At 36.7% G+C, this 23,047-nt stretch overlaps 1 protein-coding gene across 4 annotated transcripts in view; it reads right to left on the minus strand.

Moving 5' to 3' along the window:
• The window catches only part of DOCK1 (dedicator of cytokinesis 1), a 550,235-nt gene that overhangs the window by 48,929 nt on the left and 478,259 nt on the right, over positions 1 to 23,047 (minus strand). For all 4 annotated transcript variants that reach the window (XM_073354059.1, XM_073354057.1, XM_073354058.1 and 1 more), the window contains 7 exons: positions 16,808 to 16,912; positions 13,926 to 14,067; positions 13,627 to 13,705; positions 10,569 to 10,653; positions 8,579 to 8,665; positions 3,345 to 3,521; positions 2,073 to 2,156 (listed from right to left, as the gene is read on the minus strand). In XM_073354059.1, coding sequence (XP_073210160.1) covers positions 2,073 to 2,156; positions 3,345 to 3,521; positions 8,579 to 8,665; positions 10,569 to 10,653; positions 13,627 to 13,705; positions 13,926 to 14,067; positions 16,808 to 16,912 — 759 coding nt within the window. The remainder of the gene's footprint in view (positions 1 to 2,072; positions 2,157 to 3,344; positions 3,522 to 8,578; positions 8,666 to 10,568; positions 10,654 to 13,626; positions 13,706 to 13,925; positions 14,068 to 16,807; positions 16,913 to 23,047) is intronic.

Genomic DNA, 23,047 nt, shown 5'->3' on the forward strand with positions numbered 1-23,047 from the left:
TCAACATTCGATATCATAATGTTTTATTAACACAATGATCTATATTGAGATATCAAATCTCTGAGCACCTATAATATGCTCAGTTGAGATACAGAAACCTATTTATTAGGAATTGGACTGAGACTGCCAACTTATTGTGTTTCATATTGGCCAACAGATACCTACTGCTGAGCTGGAGATGAAGTCAAACTAGTGATTTAATGGAAAAAGATTCTATACTGTATCTCTCTCCAGTCCCTTGAGCCATCTTGTTCCTTATGTGAAATAGTGTTTAAAAGTTTTCTTTAACCTGCCACCTTTTCTATGAAGTTATGCTATTTGAAAAAGTTTTCTTTTAGGAATCATGACCACTCTAATTTTATATCAGGTAGTTTCAAAATTATTTCTTTTGGTTTTTGATTTTTATCACTTATTGGTGACAGCTTCAGAAAAATATTTGTTTGTATTAATCTCTTGTCTTTAAATTGCTTTGCTTCTATCATACTTGGAACTAAACTGGTGACAAGAAAGTTGTGTGTATTTTTAAACATGTTGACAAAACAAAACTTGCAGATTTTAAATAATGCATTTGCCAGTGTTTATTCTTATTTTAATGAATACATGTTTCCAGCAGGATGATCCTCTTTTGGGGTAAAATGTGTTCATGAGCACCAATACAATTCATTTTTAATATGGCCATTAGGGGCAATGACAGTGCTGACATGAAGTTACTCTCTTGGGATCAAATTATTTTCCCCTCTTGAATCTGAAGTCCCTAAAATCCAATCTACAGTAAACCTTACAGGGGAACAACAACAATTAAAAAAATCAGTAAAACTTTTGCTATAGTTTTATGGCCTTTCGAGGATTTTTGAATTTTATCTCTATGGTCTCTACTACATCTAAAATTGAATCCTCTAGACATTAAATTATTTCATTTATAATAAAGACAGAATTGAATATAAAACACTATAATATACTTTTTTCTGGGTAAAAACATTTCTAGTCACATCTGTGGATTTTTATCATAAAATTATTCTGAGGCCAACGAAAAAATATCAGAGTACAGCCTTCCAACAAAGCTAGAATAGGGTTTCCTGTTTTTCCTGAAATGTATTCTTTGGAAGACAGAAATGTAGCTCTTCACAGAGGAAGGATGATACTATGTTTAAGGCACAGGACTTGGAGATCTGGGTCCTATTTCTGGTTCACTACAAATACCTGTGACACCTCTTAAGTTATTTAAAGTATGTTTCTTCTATGAACAGTGATTGTAAAAATGGCACTGTAGAGTTCCACTATATATATATAAATATCATAATATATAATGTATCATCTGTGTGTCTGTATGTGTATATTTAGTTATCTACACACATCCATACACACATTACAATTTTGTAAGGTGCGCTGGGAATGACACAAAGGCGTCGCAGAAACTCTTGCCCATTTACTATACATTTCGTGTATACGTGACTTTAATTGACTATCTGTCATACACAGTATACAGTACTACAAGATGCTACATATGCACATCTGTGGTTGTAGAAAAAAATGTGTTTTATATATATATTATCTGGAGAAACAATAAGTGATCATGTAAACAGACAACATTATAAAGCATTTGCACAAGGAGAAAGACTTACGGTCGAACATGTAACCTAGGGATTTAAATTCTGAGTTCTTAAACTGTAAGACTTGAATACTCTTAATTTAGTTTTTATTGTAATTCTTTATTAATTTAGCACTATACTGGAAAAAATTAGAACTAAATTTACAACAGAATTGGCCAACACAATCATAAGGTATTGAGTCATTTGAAAGTGAGAGAGTGTATTTATCTCTCTAAACTGGTAACAGGAGAGACTATGTAATAAAAAATGGGTTAATAATGTTAGTCACTTGTGAGATTATCAAATGACAAACTATGTCAGATTTGAAAAGATGAACTTTAGCTCATGTTCCAAGACAGTCTAAATGCCATGGAAATGTATACACTAGGGTGAATGGTTTGATGCCTGAATTTTGTCACAAGTGACAGCAGGCTGCTTTTGTATGCCACTTGGCCCAGGCATGATTTGAATTAGACAGTTTACCTGCCACGCTATGAGGTCCTTTAGTTTTTCTATCTTTTCGTGATCTTCTGGATGCTCATGCATGTATTTTTCAGTAAAAAAAGCCTAATGAAAACAGAAAAGTACCAGTTATTTCAGAAAATGATTGAACATTTACTATCTAGGAAGGCTTTTAGTTATAGCAAAGGAAAATGAATCAAACCAAAAGATTTTCCTAAAAATATCAGTAATAACATGTCTATAAATACATAATTAAAAGCAATGAATGACAATTTAATAGTGCCTGAGAGCATGATATCCATCCTTTGGGGGCAGTAAAGTAGGGGGAGGAATATTATCATATGTTGCTCATCACTGAACCCTCTGGTCAAGCAAGAAGTACTGCTGAAGGGTTCTGCTTAGTCCGCCTCATCGACAATTATGGGTATTGTGCCCAAGTGCAATTTTGGGGGTCACCAGGAAGATTAGTTAAATTTTGAAGCCTACAATACGTCTTGCAGCACAACAACATGATTTACATTCCACAATACTATATATCAGTATCCAGTGGTTTAGGCGTCCTATGTAGGTAAAGTAGGCCAGGGATATTGGAGACTGGAAGAGTTCTTCCGATAACAGGTCAAAGAGTGCATATCACATATCTCCCTTAGTTATCTTACAAAAACTTATTGCCTATGTAACAGCAGTTTGAATAGGCACTAATATAGTTTTTACATTTTCACCATTTTTATACTAAGCTCTCATGTGTATATATTTATCAGACTAAGTCTGTGATAAGCAGCTGAAGTCATTCAAATATATTTGGATGGACTGTATATTAACTAATAAATAATAATAATGCACTTTCACTAAATTAATCCCAATTACTTTTAATTCATAGTTGTTAAGGCAGGAAGAGACAACTGGTCATACTAGATGTTCAAGTAGTATAACACAGGCCACAGAATTTCACCCAGTAATACCTGCACGAGCTCCAATACATACAACTACATTGTAGTTGAACTACAAGCATAAATTTTATAAAGTTATCAAATCTTCATTTAAAGATTTCAAATGATGGAATCTACCACACCTCTTGGGAAATTGGTCCAATGGTTAATAACCCTCACTGTTTCTCTTTTTTCAACCCACAGAATTCCTTTATAAATATCACCCATTTATAATATTCTCGAGATGTGGAAAATTTTAGCTCTCCAAAACTGACCTATAATGCATAAGTTTACTCATGCACGCGTACACACCACACACACTTAATTAGATTCCCTGACCAAACAAAGCTAATTTTGAACATACCTTTTCATAGTTCGTGAATCCTCCCATGACTGCAGGATCCACAATGCCATTAAGTAGCATAGAGAGGGGGTTAATAGGTAGATCTGCATCATTCAAATGTTGTTGAACCATATTATTGATCTTATCATTTGTTAACTGCATAGTTTCTATTGCATTTTCCAGTGGACTGATTTCAACCTAAAAGAACAGCACAAAAATAAGTTTTAATTCCTGGTCCAGTAGTCATGTAGCAGGTCACGGTTGAATAGTTTGCTCCCCACAAAACCATCCCAATGATAACTAATAGATTTTAGAGTGAAAGAGGAATTTTAGTCAATAGCTGCAGGAAGGTGCTGTTTCTACTAGGCAAGATATATAGTGTCAATACTGCGATAACTGATATGAGATAAACAGATAAAAGGTTTACTGTTTTTCGCTCTTACAGCATAATTACTGCATAGACCAAGGCTCTCAGAAAGATCAAGCATGTCTAAAACATTAGAATTGCTTTGACAGAGCCCAAGTGAGCTTCTTGGGAGATACTGAGGAAAATTATGCATATGAAGACTTATGGACAAGCAGCTCTTAGTGGGTACAGAAGCGTGATCCAGACCCCATTATGGTAACAGCAGAGCCAGCATCTTGGATTGGATTGTCTGATGGACTTTAAAGATGTGCTCTTCAGATACTTAAATATTAAAAAGGAAGAAGGTACTTCTGCGTGGCTTTTGCAGTAACTGGTAGCCTCTCAGGAAGTTGTATTAAATATGTTGTATAAAAGGCGATCATATTTGTACAGTAGGTACCACTGTCTTCATTCTATTTTGGATAATTAAACCAAAAAGATGCTTTCTTCCCATACAAAATGGGAAATGACTGCCAAAATGGGAAGGAGTACTGCGGAAAGGGATCTGGGGGTCATAACAGATCACAAGCTAAATATGAGTCAACAGTGTAATGCTGTTCCAAAAAAAGCAAACATAATTCTGGGATGTATTGGACATTAGGAAAAACTTCCCGTCAGAGTGGTTAAGCACTGGAAAAATTCCGTAGGGAGGTTGTGGAATCTTCATCATTGGCCATTTCTAAGAGCAGGTTGGACAAAGCACCTATCAGGGATGGTTTAGATAATACTTAGTCCTGCCATGAGTGCAGGGGACTCTGGACTAGATGACCTCTGAAGGTCCCTTCCAGTTCTATAATTCTATTCCATGGTCTAAAGTTATTACATTGTTTAAAGTAGGGGTCCTCAAACTCTTTAATAAGGTGAATCGGTTCTTAATAGAGAGATTGCATTGTATGCACCTCCCTCCCATTTGAAATCATACAGATCACCTCCCATCATTTGTGATCAGATACATCCTTCTGGCAACTACAGCAGTTGATTATGCCTAAAAGTAATATCTGGAAAATATTTAAAATATAGCTAAAATACATATTAATGTGACTAAACACCCTGTATGAGGAGAGCAAGCTCTCTACAGACCACCAGCAAGTACTCTGAATACCCTTAGTTATCCACTCACCAAATTTTGGAAGTCTCTCAATTAAAGAGTGTTAAAGTTCTAGCCTATTTATACAAAAAATGTTGTGGTAGAAATGGAAAACGTGTGTGATGGGGGTTAATTGGGGCCTGTTAGGAAAATGCAAGTGTGTAGCTGATTACACTCTAATTTACATAAACTCTACATAAATGAAGCACTTCTAGCTAGCTATCAGTTGCTTAGCATGCTTCTGAGAGCCACTTATAATCAAATTTCTTTAGTTGTCACTCTTACACCTGCTATCTGATTAAATCAAGTCTGTTTTAATTATAATTTTTTAAAGTGTGTTTTGAGCATTATTTTAGAATTCAAGGTTTCATGACAAATGACTCTGTTTGTCTGCTAAGTTTGTGCACACAAACTTTTAAAATCAATACTGAACTTGTAAATCTGGTTTCAAACCAGAAACCTGATTTTAGAAGTTATTCTCATCCATTCATTACAGAGAAACACCAGTATATTATCTGTGAGTCCAATTAAAATTTCAGAGCTCAAATTTAACATATTCAAATACTCACAACAACCTGTTTGCAAACAATCTACAGACCAAGAAGTATTAGTAAAAGTGAAGCAAATAATTTCAAACAACAAATTAAAGGAAATCATAAACTGCTATTAGTTATTTACAAAAAGAAAAAAAATAAATTAATTCATCTATTAAATTATTTAATCCTCTCTAGTCAATGATTTGATGTGGCATCAACCCTTTATTTAAAATGGAATTTTCAAGTTCTATCAACAACTTATAAAATATTCAAAGGAGTTTCATTCATTGTGCTCTGCAATGTACCCAGAGTATTTATATCAGGAATTAAAATGTTGTGTTATAAAGGTGCAAGATTTGCAATTATGCTGCTAGAGTTTTACCTGATACAAATGTTTATGTACAGTTAATAACTGCTTTTGTAGTAAATAGACTTACATAGTAGGTCAAAAGTCATCCTTTGCTCTCCTTACTTTTGTTTCTGTTTCCTTTTTTCAACTGTGACTAATATAATCCTTACTTACAAAAGGCTTATAGAAAGAGCTCCATTAAACAGATTCATGCACATTTCTATCAGGTGCACAGCATTAAAAGTGCACATGTATAAACTGGATGAAGTGGCCTGTCAGACTGTGTTCTTGACTCAGAAGGTGAAGGAGTTTTCATCAGATATGCCAGGTTTTACAGAAAACAGTTCTTGCAACAGGGAGGGTAAATGCTATCATCTCTATCAGGATTATGTTGAAAATATAAAAATACAAAAATAAATCAAAATGTTTTATTCAGTTGCCTAATACTGTCAAATATCACATTCATATTCTGTTACTATAGATACCATAGGCATTTTCTGCATTACTTTTGTTCATCTAAATACAAATGTCCAACCAAATCTCAATGGAGCAATAAAATGTTTTTAATTAATCATATGCAAATTGTTCTTTCCCTTTAAAAAAATAAAATAAAGCCTCATAAGGAAGATTTAAAAACTGCAGCAAGTAACAACGTTTTCACTGCAACTTAAAAATTACAGCTAATTTAGTATGTAAGATATTTTATGGATATATTTTATGTAAACTGTTTTAGTTATGAACTCGAAAAAAGGAAAGGATTACTTGTGGCACCTTAGAGACTAACCAATTTATTTGAGCATAAGCTTTTGTGAGCTACAGCTCACTTCATCGGATGCATAAAGTGGGAAGTACACTTTATGCATCCGATGCTGTGAGCTGTAGCTCACGAAAGCTTATGCTCAAATAAATTGGTTAGTCTCTAAGGTGCCACAAGTCCTCCTTTTCTTTTTGCGAATACAGACTAACACGGCTGCTACTCTGAAACTTAGATAAAAGGAGATACACATTTGTTAAAATTCTTGGTGAAGTTTTTAGGGCATATTTTACCTAACTTTAAAAACTATAGCGAGAACTCAAATAACATTTAATCACTAATGATATTTACAAAAGAAATTTAGTCAGCACAAGTAATTTAATTTAGTTAAAGTCTTCCCTTAGATAAATTACAGTTAAATGATCCAATTCCCACTTTTAAAAAGCAATACTTTTGTGGTCTTTACAAATTAGAGCTCTTGGCAGAATTCTCTCTCTCTTTTTTTTTTTAAATAATTTTGACAGATAATATTTTTATTTTAAAGTATTTTTAAAATTCTTATCAGTTAACATTTTCATAATTGTGCAAAATCATTTGTTTTAATCATTTTTCAGTTTTTATTTATTTAAATTTTCACAGTTGTGGGAAATTATGGGGAGGTCAGACAACAGGAGGAATCAGACAATATTTAACAACAGCAAATGTTGAGAATCAATAAGTTAAAACTTTATAACTGCTAAAACACAAATTGTGAGCTTCACGTCAAAATGTACAAAGGAAATATCCGTAAATCAAACTCAAGTAAATTCTCAAGTATCATTTTTCTTTCTTTGCCTATCTGTATATTTTTATTATAGCTGGAAATACTTTTTCACTGATTTGTGTGTTTATGGTGAAATTGACACTTAATGATAAAAATCTAATCCTTCCAAGCCTACTCATACAGCAATGAACGAGTAGTCCATTTGATTTTAATGTGGCTACTCCCGTGCTTAAAGGTAAGAAGTGCTGAAAAATCTTGCTGAATCAGGGCCTAGAGGTTTATACGATTCACCATTCATATTTTTGTACCAGTGACAGAAGAATACTACTTTTGCTATCTGAGCCTTCACCTTAGTCAATAAACAACAGTATTCTTTGATGAGAAGAGTGGGTATGTGTCATAAATATAAAGGGAAGGGTAAACCCCTTTAAAATCCCTCCTGGCCAGGGGAAAAATCCTCTCACCTGTAAAGGGTTAAGAAGCTAAAGGTAACCTCACTGGCACCTGACCAAAATGACCAATGAGGAGACAAGATACTTTCAAAAGCTGAGAGGAGGGAGAGAAACAAAGGGTCTGGGTCTGTCTATATGCTGCTTTTGCTGGGGATAGACCAGGAATGGAGTCTTAGAACTTTAGTAAAAGTAATCTAGCTAGGTATGTGTTAGATTATGATTTCTTTAAAAGGCTGAGAAAAGAATTGTGCTGAATAGAATGACTATTTCTGTCTGTGTGTCTTTTTTGTAACTTAAGCTTTTGTCTACAGGGATTCTCTATGTTTTGAATCTAATTACCCTGTAAGGTATCTACCATCCTGATTTTACATGGGTGATTCCTTTACTTTTATTTACTTCTATTTCTATTAAAAGTCTTCTTGTAAGAAAACTGAATGCTTTTTCATTGTTCTCAGATCCAAGGATTTGGGTCTGTGGTCACCTATGTAAATTGGTGAGGATTTTTACCAAACCTTTCCCAGGAAGTGGGGTGTAAGGGTTGGGAGGATTTTGGGGGGTAAGATGTGTCCAAACTATGTTTCCCAGTAAACCCAGTTAGAGTTTGGTGGTGGCAATGGATATTCCAAGGACAAAGGATAAAATTAATTTGTACCTTGGGGAAGTTTTAACCTAAGCTGGTAAAAGTAAGCTTAGGAGGTTTTCATGCAGGTCCCCACATCTGTACCCTAGAGTTCAGAGTGGGGGAGGAACCTTGACAGTATGTAAGTCCCCATTCCTTTAGCAGGTTACATATGGTTCCATTGATTAGACTTTGAGGTTAAGCAGAGTTATATACACTACATATATTCAGTAACTGAAAGAAAAAAGTTCTAAGTAGTCTTAGTAAATTCATCATGATTTGTCCTTACCATGAAAACTGATTTGACTTCAAACCATCTTAAAATCCCTGGTAATTTATATGCTGTCACATAGACGGTTCTCTCAATCCACATATTCTGCAAATATAACATAAAAAAGGTTAGAAATAGCATGTTAGCAGATTGATAGCTTTTATCCTAACCAAAGATTTACAACTTCATTATCAGAAAGAAGAACTGCAGCAGTATAGACATTACAAAGCTAAAAAAAAAATTGCAAATGGAATCTGTATGTATATTTCAGGGCTATGTCTGTGGTGAGATTGGTCTCAACACGTGTGCTATTTAACAGCCAAACATTGGTCTTTTAACTAAAGGGTAACATTATGTAAAAGCTCCACCTGTTTCTGTTGAACTGTCGTTTTCCAACTAACCTGTCCCTCGTGTGACAATCACATTAGACAAAGTGGGACGACAGACTTCAGGAACAAATTTATCTGTCTACAGAAATCCTCCACTCCATTCTCTGAGTGGACAATTTTAAATAAAGCTGAAAACAAGTTTCCCACGTGTAACCTTTAGGGTTCTCACATTAATGCCCTAAAAAGTGTTCTTACAGACTGTATCTTTCATCAAAAATCTCAGTGAGTTTAAGTGCAAGGAGAAGCAGCCTAATCTTAAAACTTCTTTGTCTTCTATTTTAAAAGAAATTATTGTTTTAATTATTGCTCTCTCATGTCTATAAATGTTAAAGTCATGATGAACATGTTTCTTTATCTAATTTTGTTTTCTTTAGCCCTGCCTCCCCATTTTAAATGGGGAATATATTGGCATGGCTGTCTTTTATTAGCTCCTAACTCACTTAGGAGCCTAAGTCCCATTGAAAGTCAATAGGACCCAAGGGCTAGAGTTTTAAAGGCATTCAGGTGCCTAGTGAGATTTTCAAAAGCAACCAGATGCCTAGAGTTAAGCACCTAGGTGCTTTTGAAAATTGCCATAGATGCCTACATGCCTTTAAAAATCTGGCCCGAAGCTCCTATGTGTTTTAGTTACTTTAATTTTTTTAAATTGGAAATCAAGGTACATTGTACATTGTAGCACTTTATCTCACCAAAACATCTTTGTTGGTTTTTGCACCAGAATCATCCATTGATGATGGGAGCATTTTCTTCCATCTCATCTGGGATCACTTTTATTAGCAGCCAAGTTTACTTTGAGTAGCAGAACAACCAGCTGTGGCACAGGGCTTGTCAAGTGAATCAGGATAGACTGGCTGAGTATCTTCTGCCTGCAATGATAGGGTGGAGTTCCGCAACACACCAGCCCCTCAAAGCACAGCAGATTAAAATTGGCTAGCTTGTATGGAGGTGTAAGACTGCAGCTCTCTATTCAGAGCAAATGGTGAAGTGGACAATGAACCTGGGGAAGCTGTTCATTGTTCTCTGCTCTAGTAAACCAATTCCAGTCTATTCAAAGGCACAAGGAGCCTCCTATTCTAAAGAAAATTGAGATCTACAACTGAAAAATTATATATAAACTACAAAGTACTGTTAGTATTATTCCTCTTCTTATGCCAGGAATAAGTTGGGTGTGGAGAGGGAGGGGGGAAAAGCACTTGATTTTTGTGGCTTGTTGTAACCAACTTGGTGGACACAGGCTGTGATAAGAGAGAGAGCTTTATTGACCATATGGTGAACCATCTGGTTTTGTAAAATATGTATTGCTGTAGCAAAGACTGATTTTAAAGGATGCCTGGCTGGGACCCTTAAGGTAAGACAGCGTTCAGTGAAGGATGGTTACATTTTAAGGCCTGACGGTTTTGTATTTCTCCTGCAAAGTGGTCAAATGTTCAACAGACTAAAGAGAAGCTTTGTTCATTTTGCTTAGTGCTATAAAACAGAATTCGTGATACATATAGTTTTTATTGCACTCATAATAAATTCAGTCCCATTTTATTGCAGTTACGAAATCAATCTATCAACCTCCAACAAACCAAAACATAACAGCTATCCTGCATTCACAAAAGAGAAAAAAAAATTACCGCAAATTCATTATCTGGGTTTTTCTCTCCTTTTCGGACAGGCCGTGAATACTCAAATCGTTGGACCTCATTCACCCTATAGAAACTGAATTAAGAAAAACCAAAAAACAGATAGCATAACTGTAAACGTATTTTGTATTAACAACATGTTTAGTCGTTAGAACATTTAAATAAAATACTGCTGAACTTCTCTGTTAACAGGGAAAAGGAGTCACAGTTTGCCCCATAGCTCTGAGTCTGCCGGCATGTACTGATGCAGTGTAGTTGTAGCCGTGTCGGTCCCAAGATATTAGAGAGACAAGGTAGGTGAGGTAATTAGATCAGCAGACGTTGGTCCAATAAAAGATAAGAACATTATGTGTCTCTCATGGTCTTATCTTTTATTGGACCAACCTCTGCTGGTGAGAGAGATAAGGTTTCAAGCCACACAGAGCTCTTCTCAGGTCTGGGAAAGGAACTCCCAGCATCACAGCAAAATACAAGGTGGAGAAGACTGTTTATTATAAGAAGTTGGCACATATTGTAAGGGACCATTCAAAGTAGAGTGGCCCTGTCATAAATATAAAGGGAAGGGTAACCACCTTTCTGTATACAGAACTATAAAGTCCCTCCTGGCCAGAGGCAAAACCCTTTCACCTGTGAAAGGTTAAGAAGCTAAGATAACCTCGCTGGCACCTGACCCAAAATGACCAATGAGGAGACAAGATACTTTCAAAGCTGGGGGGGAAAGGGGAGACAAAGGGTCTGTCTGTCTGTGTGATGCTTTTGCCGGGAACAGATCAGGAATGCAGTTCAGAACTTCTGTTAAGTAATCTAGCTAGAAATGCGTTAGATTTCCTTTTGTTAAATGTCTGGTAAAATAGGTTGTGCTGAATAGAATGTATATTCCTGTTTTTGTGTCTTTTTATAACTTAAGGTTTTGCCTAGAGGGATTCTCTGTGTTTTGAATCTGATTACCCTGTAAGGTATTTATCATCCTGATTTTACAGAGGTGATTCTTTTACCTTTTCTTTAATTAAAATTCTTCTTTTAAGAACCTGATTGCTTTTTCATTGTTCTTAAGATCCAAGGGTTTGGATCTGTCTTTACCTATGCAAATTGGTGAGGATTTTTATCAAGCCTTCCCCAGGAAAGGGGGTGTAGGGTTTGGGGGGATCTTTTGGGGGGACGACATCTCCAAGTGGGCTCTTTCCCTGTTCTTTGTTTAACACACTTGGTGGTGGCAGCATAGGGTTCAAGCACAAGGCAAAGTTTGTACCTTGAGGAAGTTTTTAACCTAAGCTGGTAAGAATAAGCTTAGGGGGTCTTTCATGCAGGTCCCCACATCTGTACCCTAGAGTTCAGAGTGGGGAAGGAACCTTGACAGGCCCGTTAACACTTCTGCAGTCATAGGACAAAAAGAGGAGGTCAGTGGGTGTGATGGGGCACCTGCTCCTCACTGGCAGAAAAGGGGTTAAAAGGAGCCCTAAGGAGACTGCACTGGAGGCAGCCAATCAGGGCCAACCAGGCCCATATAAAAAGGGAGCTGCAGCGCAGAGTTCAGTTCTCTGCTGGGAGCCCAGCGAGGAAGGACTGTCTCTCTGGAGGGCTTAGAGAATTGTCCAGGGTGCTGGCAGAGCAGTGCTATGAGCAGGAACCGGGGGAGCGAAAGACAGCTCCTGGCTGGCTGCTGGGGTTTGCAGGCTGAGGCCCTGGGGCCAAGGCAAAGAGGATGCTGGGGCCATGAGGCAGTGGCCTGACAATTCGCTGCAGTAGCCATTAAGGGAAGTGGCTGAACAGTGGACTGCTGGTCCCCCGGAAGGGGGGAGCACAGTGTGTGGCACGGCCAGAGGGCTGTGTCATTGAAGAGGACGCTGCGGACCTTGGAAAGACATGGGTCCTAGAGCAGGAGTGATGGTGGCAAGACACCACCTGAAGAGGGCGCAAAATGAATTCTCAAGACAGGCAGCAGGAGGTGCTGGAGTGGTGAGCGCCCACCCATTAGAGTGGGTTACAAAATATTGTAATAAGCTGTAAATCCATAATGAATGGATTTAGACACCAAAAATAATGGCCTGAACAGAAACACTGGATTTATTGCTAACTGCAACGATCTGTAAACCACCAACCCCCTTTTTATTTTACAACTGCAGAGGTGTGCCGTTGTTTTTAGTAACTACAAGGGTTCTCTACTCAGGGGCTAAAGGTAGTCTGCAAAGATTAAGTGCCAGGTCCTGGAAACTTTATCAGTATGGGCTGAAGAGCTATAAGCAGCCAGGTAAAAAGGAAAATTCAGCATGATATTGTTTAAAATTCACACTTTACTTTTCTCCTTTCAGCTCTTGTCATGCCTGTGAACGTAATGGTTGCTTGGTTCCTGCTTGGCTACAGTATCACATCATTCACTGTACTGTGATGTTGCAACTAACACAGTCCTCTACTTAGGCATGGAGCCAGTCCACAGAAGTGAAGTAACTGGAGTAGAACCTCAGAGTTACGAACTGACCAGTCAACCAAACATCTCATTTGGAACAAGAAGTATGCAATCAGGCAGCACCAGAGACAAAAAAAACCCCCAAACAAAACAAAAAACAGTACAGTACTGTGTTAAACATAACCTACTAAAAAAATAAAGGGAAAGCAGCATTTTTCTACAGTACAGAAAAGTTTCAAAGCTGTATTAAGTCAATGTTCAGTTGTAAACTTTTGGAAGAACCATAGCATTTTGTTCAGAATTACGAACATTTCAGAGTTACGAACAACCTCCATTCCCGAGGTGTTCAAAACTCTGAGGTTCTACTGTAACTTTTATTATTATTTATATTTTGGTTTGTGGTACTGCCTAACAGTCCCAATTATAGATCAGGACCCCATTGTGATATGAACTTGGGCTCACCTCCTCAAGCATGTGTCTGTGTTATCTTCAGTGGCTGCTTATAGAAATTTATTTTTAAAATCAAACACATGCTATAACAACAAAGAAGAAGAATTACAGTTTACAAGGATTTACTTAATTTCAGTGTTGTATGCAGGCCATTCACCCAGATTGGTAAGAAGGTAGAATTAATGGAAAACTCACCTTACAATTTGCTCTGATACCGGCTTGTGAAATTTGGGTGGTAAATCAAGTTTTGGTTTTACAGTAAAACACTGAATATCTGAATTGACAGGTTAAGAATTGAAAAGAGACAGAGTTTAAATTATGCAGGAGAGATGGTTCAACTGAGAAATGTCTCTTGAAAATTGGCATAAAGACAGTAATATTTCAATAAAAACATAAAAAGTGCAGTGAACTACTGTGCAATTTTAGCAACAATAACAAATTCTCAGTCTGATTAGATTACATGAGCATATGCATGTAGCAATTTTCAAGGATACACTGACCAGGGGAGTTTTTAATATCATCGCCTGGTGGAGATGTTGTCTTCATTTTTTCGGCATTTGGAAATTGGGTTAATAACCTTGCTTCAAAGTCTTCACGACGTTCATATTCCTTCCCCCGGTAAATGAACACTTTGTTCTGGAAACAAATTAAGCAGTGAAATTCATATAGTAACATTCACAGTACATTCACTATAAAATAGTATCCTAGTCCGCTGAAAGCGTATCTGGAGGATTCTTCAAATGCTCCTACTAGCTGTAGAAATATAAAACATCTAGTTTACAACAGAATGACACACAACACAGATATTATGGTGAAAATTTTGCAAAGCACTGAAGCATTAATTAATCCATATTCAGTAAAGCCATTAAGCACATACTGAACTTCAAGCACAGGCTTAAATCTTATTGAAGTTAACGGAATTTTAGTATGTGTTTAAATAAGGGCTTATGGCAAATAATAAAGGCCTCAATTCAGGATAGCTCTCGAGCACCTCTTAACTTTAAGTGCATAAGCCACCTTCCTGAATATCTGAAAAAATATTGGCCAAAATAATCCTCTCCATTGCACCCACAAATCATCCTCTGAAGTGAATGGTGTTTGCATGGTGTATCAGAGCGGAATTTAGCTATTATGTCTAAACATTTACAAAACCAGTTCCGATGAAATGAGTATGCAAGGAGTATCAGAGATTCTTGCTACATCTAGCAGACAGTTCCATATAGTCTGTAGTTATAAAATGACATCTTATTACATAGTATCTCAACTCTAGTGCAGAGCACTTCATATACATCCAAAGATGATATATCTAATTTAGCTTTTCTAAAAAGATCGAGATACTGTGGATTTCATTTTAGCTCTCTCAAACAGGTTTCTATTAATATTTTACAGTTGTCTGAAAAGAATAGCTTCTATATGATTATTTTAATGCTAGGTCATTTCTGTTTATTGCTTTGTGTCACTGAATGATGAAAATTAAGATAAACCGATAAGATAAATCTGAGTTATACGTTCAAGAAATATGCTTAATTCTTAAAGATAAGTATGTTGTATAATAGGAGGCACATAAGTTTATAGCACAAAAGTGATCAAGACACATTAAAATGAATTTTGATATGAAAGTAACAACCTAATCTGAAAATGTTTTATCTTATTATTCATCTCAGAAGTTCTTAGAAGTAAGACTTGTAAAAAAATTATTACCAACCTAATAGAAAAACAATGATTTGTGGAGCATAATGCTAATAATTTCTATAACAGTCACTTAAGTTTGGTTCTGCAATGCTGCTCCTTGAAATTGACAAGAGCTGAAAAATATTTCTCTCTATTTGAGAATAGAAATATGAAGATAGATACATTAAAAGTGAATCATTCTTATAACTCAAAATAAAAACTGAAATACAGGGAAAATCTTGTATTGAGAACCTTCTCTGTCAGCAATCCACATAATAGCCAAACATTACAGTTTTTATTGCTAATATATATTTTTTATTGCTAATATATATATATATGACACACTGACCCTTGACAATTTTTGAAGCATAATAAACATGTTGCTGCAATAACACAAAATTATTCAATTGTGAAGAAAAAGATCAGTCCAATATTAGTAAACCTGGTTAACTCTATTCTTACTTTCCATTATATCCCTTTGAATATACAGATAACACAATGCTTCAACTGGAAAATTGTGAGTTGTACTCTCTGCACATTTCCTGAATTCAAATGTATTACTGGCCCAGATGCTGGAACGTGCGAATATACTGCTTTTGCACTCAGATATTCAAGACAGCTTGCTGCCTCTCTTGTGATCCCAGTAGAATAATTTCCACGAAGTTGTATTTAACAGCTCTAAATCGTTGACAGATAACTCTGTCCATAATGGGAAATATGCACTCTGTTGTACGTTAATGCGCATGTGGCAAGATTAATAGTAAATCACTCTCTGAGAAGTTACCAGTAACTTTATGGTACCTTCTATTTTCTAGTTTTGAAGATTACTGTTATTCTCACCATTCCCTGTGGTTTGTTTTTCAGGAATTTTATAAAATGTTTATCCAATTATTTTCTGGGGAAGCAGTCAAGTTTCAGAATTGCAGATCAGCTGATGTCTCACAAGAACAGAATAATCAAAACTAGCATTTACAACTTTGTAGACAAAGCACTAGAAAATATAGGATAAAGACAAATCCTGCACTTACCAGGTGTAAGGATCACATACCCTCATGAGAGCTTTTCATTTTCATACTTTATGATTCTAACAATCAGAATAGGAAATATCTTGCCTGTTGTAATCCCCAATTAGCTAAGTATTATATTTTAGTACAATAATTACAATGCAGCTACTTTCTATTCCTAAATCTTCTACACATTTTTGTTAAGAATATCTTTAATCTGTAAATGAACTATGACAAAATGTAAGTATCACAAACAATTAGAAAAATACTTTTATTAGATATCATTTTAAATTGTAACTATAGTTCAGACAAAAATAATTTATTAAACTTATTGGCCCTTCACAACCTTCTAATATTATACTAGTGAAAAACTGTTCTCTCTGACAATCATTATTTGCGCTCTGTATTAAAGGAACAATCAAAAGCAAGACAATCATTTAGATTTAAAACATACTGGTTACACACGTTCATTTCCAATTATATGAAAACTTAAGATTTATAAAACATTGGATGTGCTGTAAAGAATAGCTCCTTTGACTACAATTCTGCTAAGTCATAACTGAAAAGAAAATTGACATCTTTTTCGTATAACTACAAAAAGATTCCTATTTACAAATCCTCTCCAGCATGAAAGGAAAATTTGTTCAAACCAAGTGATCTACCTGTAACTCATGGAAAAAAAAAAAAAAAAGAATATTTACCCGTAGAAATGTAGGGAATCCTTGGCCATAGTATCCAACAGCAAAGTAATCTGGTTTAGGTCTTATCACTTTCACGATGTTTTCATAGAACTGTGCTTGCTTTTTCTGTAAAGGAAACAGCAACAACACTTTACTTGAAAGTTTCCTTCTAGATTTCCCCTGAAGATGAGAATCCAGTGTAAGAGTTTTTCTGTTCAAAACATTCTCTATAAAGTGTTTTTGTCTTTATTCATCTTTTGACCAGTCATCTATTGATATCTGAAAATGCCATACTATTTATCCTACATATTCTTTCCGGTTAGAGTGAACTTTTGTGATAATGGATACAGAATATGGACAGAATAAATGCATACTTCCCCAAAGGAATTTTCCAAAGCACTTGAATTCTGACTTGCAACAACCCTGTTGTCCTACTCTCTGGAAATTTCTTGAGTAGACATGACCAAAGGTACGAAATTCCATATTGGATTCGGTGATATAGATTAAAGGCTTCAAAGTTGAATCCTGTAAGCACTTGCTGATGAAGCTAGCTGGTCTCATGGTACTGGCTCACCTCCTTTTTTCCAGCTGCTAAATTGCATTAAAATATGCTAACAGTATATAAATATGTTCCTAGCATTACTCTTCCATGTGAACAATTGCTGTAGCTGCAACTGGAATGTTATGCAATTGTGAATGGGAGTGAAGGTGGTCAACGGGACTCTATTTTAAGATGCCATCCATAAAATTGAAAGTTCGTGAACCCCATGACATAGACAAATGTGCCAGGGACTATTAGGCCTCTCCACTGATCTGTAGTTGAACTCAGATCCTTATTTCTTTTAAAATCAGCGTTAAGCTCAAATGATAAGAATGAGCTGTGAGGTAAGAGAACAGAATTTATAACTTTACAATATGTGCTCATTAACATAATTTCAGTCTACAAGATTTTGAATGTGGATGTAGTGTGATTTTGGGGTAGCTTTATTACTGCAACCATATGGCAGAGAGCAATTGCCATAAGACATCAACTTACCAAATACATCTCAGTTCATCTTTGGAAAAGTGAATTTTGCAACTGGCTGTAAAAATATCATTTTGCTAATGTCTTAAAGTCCAATGTTTAACATTTGAACAACTGCTTCTATATAAAAAGTATTCAGAAGTGCTGCAGCATCCATCTTTAAAAAGGGTCCCAGGAGATGAACATGGTAGGGATGCTACTTTCATTGTCTTATCTCTTCCTTAATTAAACATTAGGAATCTAAACCTCAGGACTGCCGTGCTGTGCTTGGTGCACAACCAAACTATGCTCTGTGGGGGGCAGGTGGGCAAAAGTGGCTGTATGTTACCTTTATTCCCCTGTGAACCCTGCCATAAATTAGAGCTGCCTAAGGCGAATAAGCTCATGGAACTGGACTGGGAGCTGGGGATTCTTGAAGTACAGTAGGCATGCCCTCTTCTCTGAGGGCAGCAAGCTTGTGGGGCTGGGTATGCTGCCTCAATGCCACTGGAGGGATCCTTAGCTGCCCACTTAGGCAACCTGTATCTTTCTATATATATCTATCTAAGATACTTCTGTGGTCCCCATTACCTTAGTATTTGAGCATCTCATAACCTTTTAATGTATATTTATCCTCACACCGCTGTGAGGAAGGAAGTGCTTTATCCCCATTGTAGAGAGGGGAAACTGAGGCAGAGAGAGGCTAAGTGACCTGCCCAAGATTACAAAGTAAGTCTGTGGTGGAGCAAAGACTTGAACCCAGGACTCCCAAGTCATAGGGTAGTGTTCTAACCTGTGGACCATCCATCCCTTAAGTCTGCTTAGCGCCACCAAAGCATCGCAGAACAAATGTAACAGGGCGGAGAATTAGCCCAAGAGTTTTCACAGATGGTCAGCTACCACTAAAATCAATTTTAGATACCGTGAGATACACAATTGGATTGGTATAAACAAGAGAGACCAGCTAAATCTAAACCTGCCTTGCCAAGAAGAGGGCAAAGAGACATTAGCTACAAGGATTGGAGAGCAGAAATATGCAGCCTATCAGAGTCTATGTTATGGGTATTGTTGTACTGAATGAGATCTAGCATGCCTCCTACTGAAGTGGATTTTTCCAAGTCTCTCTTTGAAATCTAGAGAGACAGCAGACAACTTGCAGCTGATTCACTGATTCAAATGATTTTGTAATTTCTAAAAAGTTTGTATTTGACCTTTAAACTGGAGATGAAAATCTTATGTAATAACTTTTCCGGTTAAAGTTATATGCATGCTTCCCTTGATGAATAATTTTTATCTATGAATACTTATAAATACTAAGCTATTATTTAAAAATTATTCTCTCGTTTCATCTGTATGATCCAATTTAAAGATGGACAATAATTAGCCATCCAAAGGATGACAGAATCTATATACAGCATCATAGGCTGGGACAGACCTCGAGAGTTCATCTAGTCCACCCCCCTGAACTGACGTAGGACCAAGTATCTGCACCATCCCTGACAATCTAACCCAGGGATCGGCAACCTTTGGCACCTGGCCAAAGGGGCTTACCCAGGGGGCTTACCCTGGCAGGCCGCATGCCAATGGTTGCCGATCTAACCTGTTCTTAAAAACCTTCAATGATGGGGATTTCACTACCTCCCTTGGAAGCCTATTCCAGTGCTTAACTATCCTTACAGTTAGACAGTTTTTCCTAATATCTAACATGAATTTCCTTAGTTCCTTGCAGATTAAGCCCATTATTTCTTGTTTTACTTTTGGTTGATATGGAGAACAAAAGATCACTGTCCTTTTTAGAAGACTGTTATCATGTCCCCCATAGTCTTCTTTTCTCGAGACTAAACATGATCATTTTTTTTAATTGAGACCTCACCAGTGCCGAGTAAAACAGAACTACCACCTCTCATGTCTTAGAATGAGACTCCTGCCAATACAACCCAGAATATTAGGCTTTTTCACAACTGAATCAAATTGTTGTATCATATTCAATCTGTGATCCACTATAACCCCAGATCTTTTCTGTAGTACTATTGCTTAGCCAGTGCATTTGATTTTTCCTTTCTAAGCAGAGTACTTTGCACTTGTCTTTAATCAAAAAGATGGAATTCAATAAAGACAAGCGCAAAGTACTATGCTTAGAAAGGAAAAAAAATCAAAGATATTAATATTATTAAAAACAGGTTTAAATAGATGTGTTTTGCTTATGCCACACTTGAACAGGCATGAGCCACCAGTGACATTTCAGAATTTTTAATACAAATCCAGGTTGTCTCCAGACTGCAGTTGGCTTACACTCACAAGTTGTTAAGTGAGCGTCACCTGGTTGGCGAGAAATTGATTGGAGAAAGAAAGGAGTCTTATTCAAATATACCCAAACTGAACAAAGCTTATCCATTAAATAACAGTGACTAGCTCAGTGAGGAATATTTGTCAAGAAAGAAAAAAAGAAAAGCACAAAAATACAAGTAACATGGAAAAGAAGTAAAGATTCAGGGACGGTGCTTAGAGAGTGACCTTATCCACTGAAGAATTATCATTCAGACTTATGAAAAATGGTCTCTTCTCTAAGTAAACAAGATCAGCCTATAACCAGATTCCTTCCATACAAAAGGGCAGAACTATTTCTCAAGGAAAGAAGCAAGGAGCTCTTTCCGAAGTTGCATCTGCAGAAGCAGAGGTATCTATTATTTGTATTACAATATCATCGGGACTGAGACTAGGGCCCGCTATTCTATACAAAAACACATGAAAGAAAGTCCTTGTTTACATTTGAAAGAAAACAAAGAAAAGGAAAACAACAGCACAGAAAGGTGAAATGACTTGCCCAAGGTCAAGGCCAGTCACATAGTAGGTCAATGGCATTTCTGGGAATATGACTCCTGAATGCCAGTCTACTGCTTTACCTGCTAGACCATTCTACACCCTATATATAGTAAAAGTATGTGGTGTGGAGTACAAGGCAGCTTTGCAGAACTTTTATAGGGGAGCACGTCCTGCCTTAGCCCAATTGGTGATGTTGCCTTTCTGGAGTGGATTTCATCCCCTACTGGATTGCTTCGGAGCTTTATGAGCACCCAAGTGGATCACATTCTGATCCACTTAGATACAAATTCTTATGGACTTTATGCCCTTTCTTTCAACAAACTCTCACAAACTCACAATGTTGTGTGTGGCTTATGAAGAATTTCATACCCCTTTTAACATCTAGAGGTATTGCCACACCTCTCAGTTTTGATCGAGAGAAAAGGACACAGGGAAAGAAGTACAATCTCCCAATTCTGACAGAAATCAGCTAAGTGCTCATGGAGGAAAATCCTTACGAAAAGCCAAGTAGGGAGGTGTGTTATGCCATAGCTGCCACTAGAAAAAAGTGACTTAAGATAATTTCTTTGAGATTTTGTACTAGGAAAGAAAAAGTGAAACTGGATTTTAAGAGGACTTTATTACTGTCAGACTCCCTCCTATTGGAGCATTAACCTCTCTTATACTACTCATGGCTCAGTGTTGAGCAAAGGACAGACTCCTGACAAAGAAGACAGGGATCCCAGGCAGGAAGAACTTTTTTTTCTGTGGTAAGCTGAAGTGATCTATGCTGTGGAGTTCCTAGTTGTTTAAGGGAAGACTAAATGACTGGATGAAGGGAGCTCATTCCCTTTCTGTTTAGTAAGAAGACTTACCTTGCTTGTGAGATACGCCATTCTGAGAGCAATGAAGTTTTCTCTGCCCAGAAGAGTACTAGGATCGACTCAGAGAGAAACCTAGGATTTCTGGTTGATGTCTCACTGTGATGCCCTGAATAGGTTAATATGGATCAGAAGGGGCCAATTAACTTTACATACTGTACCTGGAGGGAAGACAGGGCTTGATAAGGCCTAATTGCAGATGAAGCTCAGCTGGGGGAGGAGCTAGGATAGGTGTAAAAGACCAGGAACTGAGAGCAGGAAGAGTTTGATGAGTATTGCTGAGAGTTAAGTAAACAAAATTATATGGATTGCCACAGGCTTCTTCATGCTATCACGGTCAAAAATGGATAAAGGAGATACGTAAAAAAGAAAAATTGAGGACACTAAAATTTTTAGGTGTGGGAAATCAAATTACAGCTGAACAGTTACTACCTCATTGGTGAACTTGGAATTGTATGAAAAAAACTAAGGGAAGAGGAGAAAAAAACACATTAAGACAAATGAAATTTCTGAATTTATTTATGAAAAGTGGGTCCAGCTTTGCCAAGACTACATAGACAGATCAAAAGCTAACAGTACAGGTTGAATGGAAACAGCCTTCTGTGTTCCTAGTCTTGAAATCCAGAAATCGAAGCAGCTATTGAATTATGTGACTGTTCTGATGGCTGAACTTATGCAGACAGTGTTGGTACGAACCTGCATAAAAGATGTGTGACTGGCTGCAGCTGTAATTTTATCTGATTCCTTGTATGGCATTATGACAATCAAAACAGAGACTTCAGAAAGCAGAAATTACATAATAAGTGAAATAACATTCCTAACTACAGATATAATGCAAGCAGGTATCTGCCTGACAATAGCATGGAATCTGGCACAGATCCGAATACCTGGAAATGAGATGACAAAGAAGCAAATCAAGCTCTAAAAAGTGAGGAGGTCGGTATTAAGATATCCTTAAGTAGAAAAGAATTTAAAAGTGTGGTCACAAAACAGCTTACAAAGAAATGGCAAGAACTAAGGAAACAAAAGGACAAAGGTTTTACGATGTATGTTCACAAATCAAAGAAAATACTATACTCCACAATTATGATAAAGTAAAGTAGTCTTTTTTAGAATGTTATTTAGGGCTCTTATTGTGCCCTAAATGATAAGTTAAACTTATTAAAAAGACAAAGATGCGCTGGGTAATGTGCTAAACCAAAGAAACTGTTTATCATGTTTTATGGCATTGTGGGCAATATTCTATGGAAAGAAAGTTTCATCTGCTTAAAAATCAAAGATTTTTCCCTAAAGGCCAGTAAAAATGTCAGGGAAATGGAATAGAGCAAAAAAAAAAAGTCTCGTTATGTTTCCTTAAGGATACTAGATTGAGTCAAATAATTGTTTTATAAGAACCCAAAACATGGCTAAAAATGAATGAAGAACATGGCAGTCATAGCCCTGCCTGATCAGGCTGCTGAGCCAAAAAACAAGGACAAAAGAAAAGACTGAAAAGAGGAGGTCTGCAGTCACTCCCTAGGGGGAAAGGGAGTTGGCTAGGTACAAGGAGAAGATCCAAGTGGAAAGTAAGTCCTG

Source organism: Lepidochelys kempii, chromosome 7 (genome assembly GCF_965140265.1).
Source record: "Lepidochelys kempii isolate rLepKem1 chromosome 7, rLepKem1.hap2, whole genome shotgun sequence".
Classification (NCBI taxonomy): Eukaryota; Metazoa; Chordata; order Testudines; family Cheloniidae; genus Lepidochelys; species Lepidochelys kempii.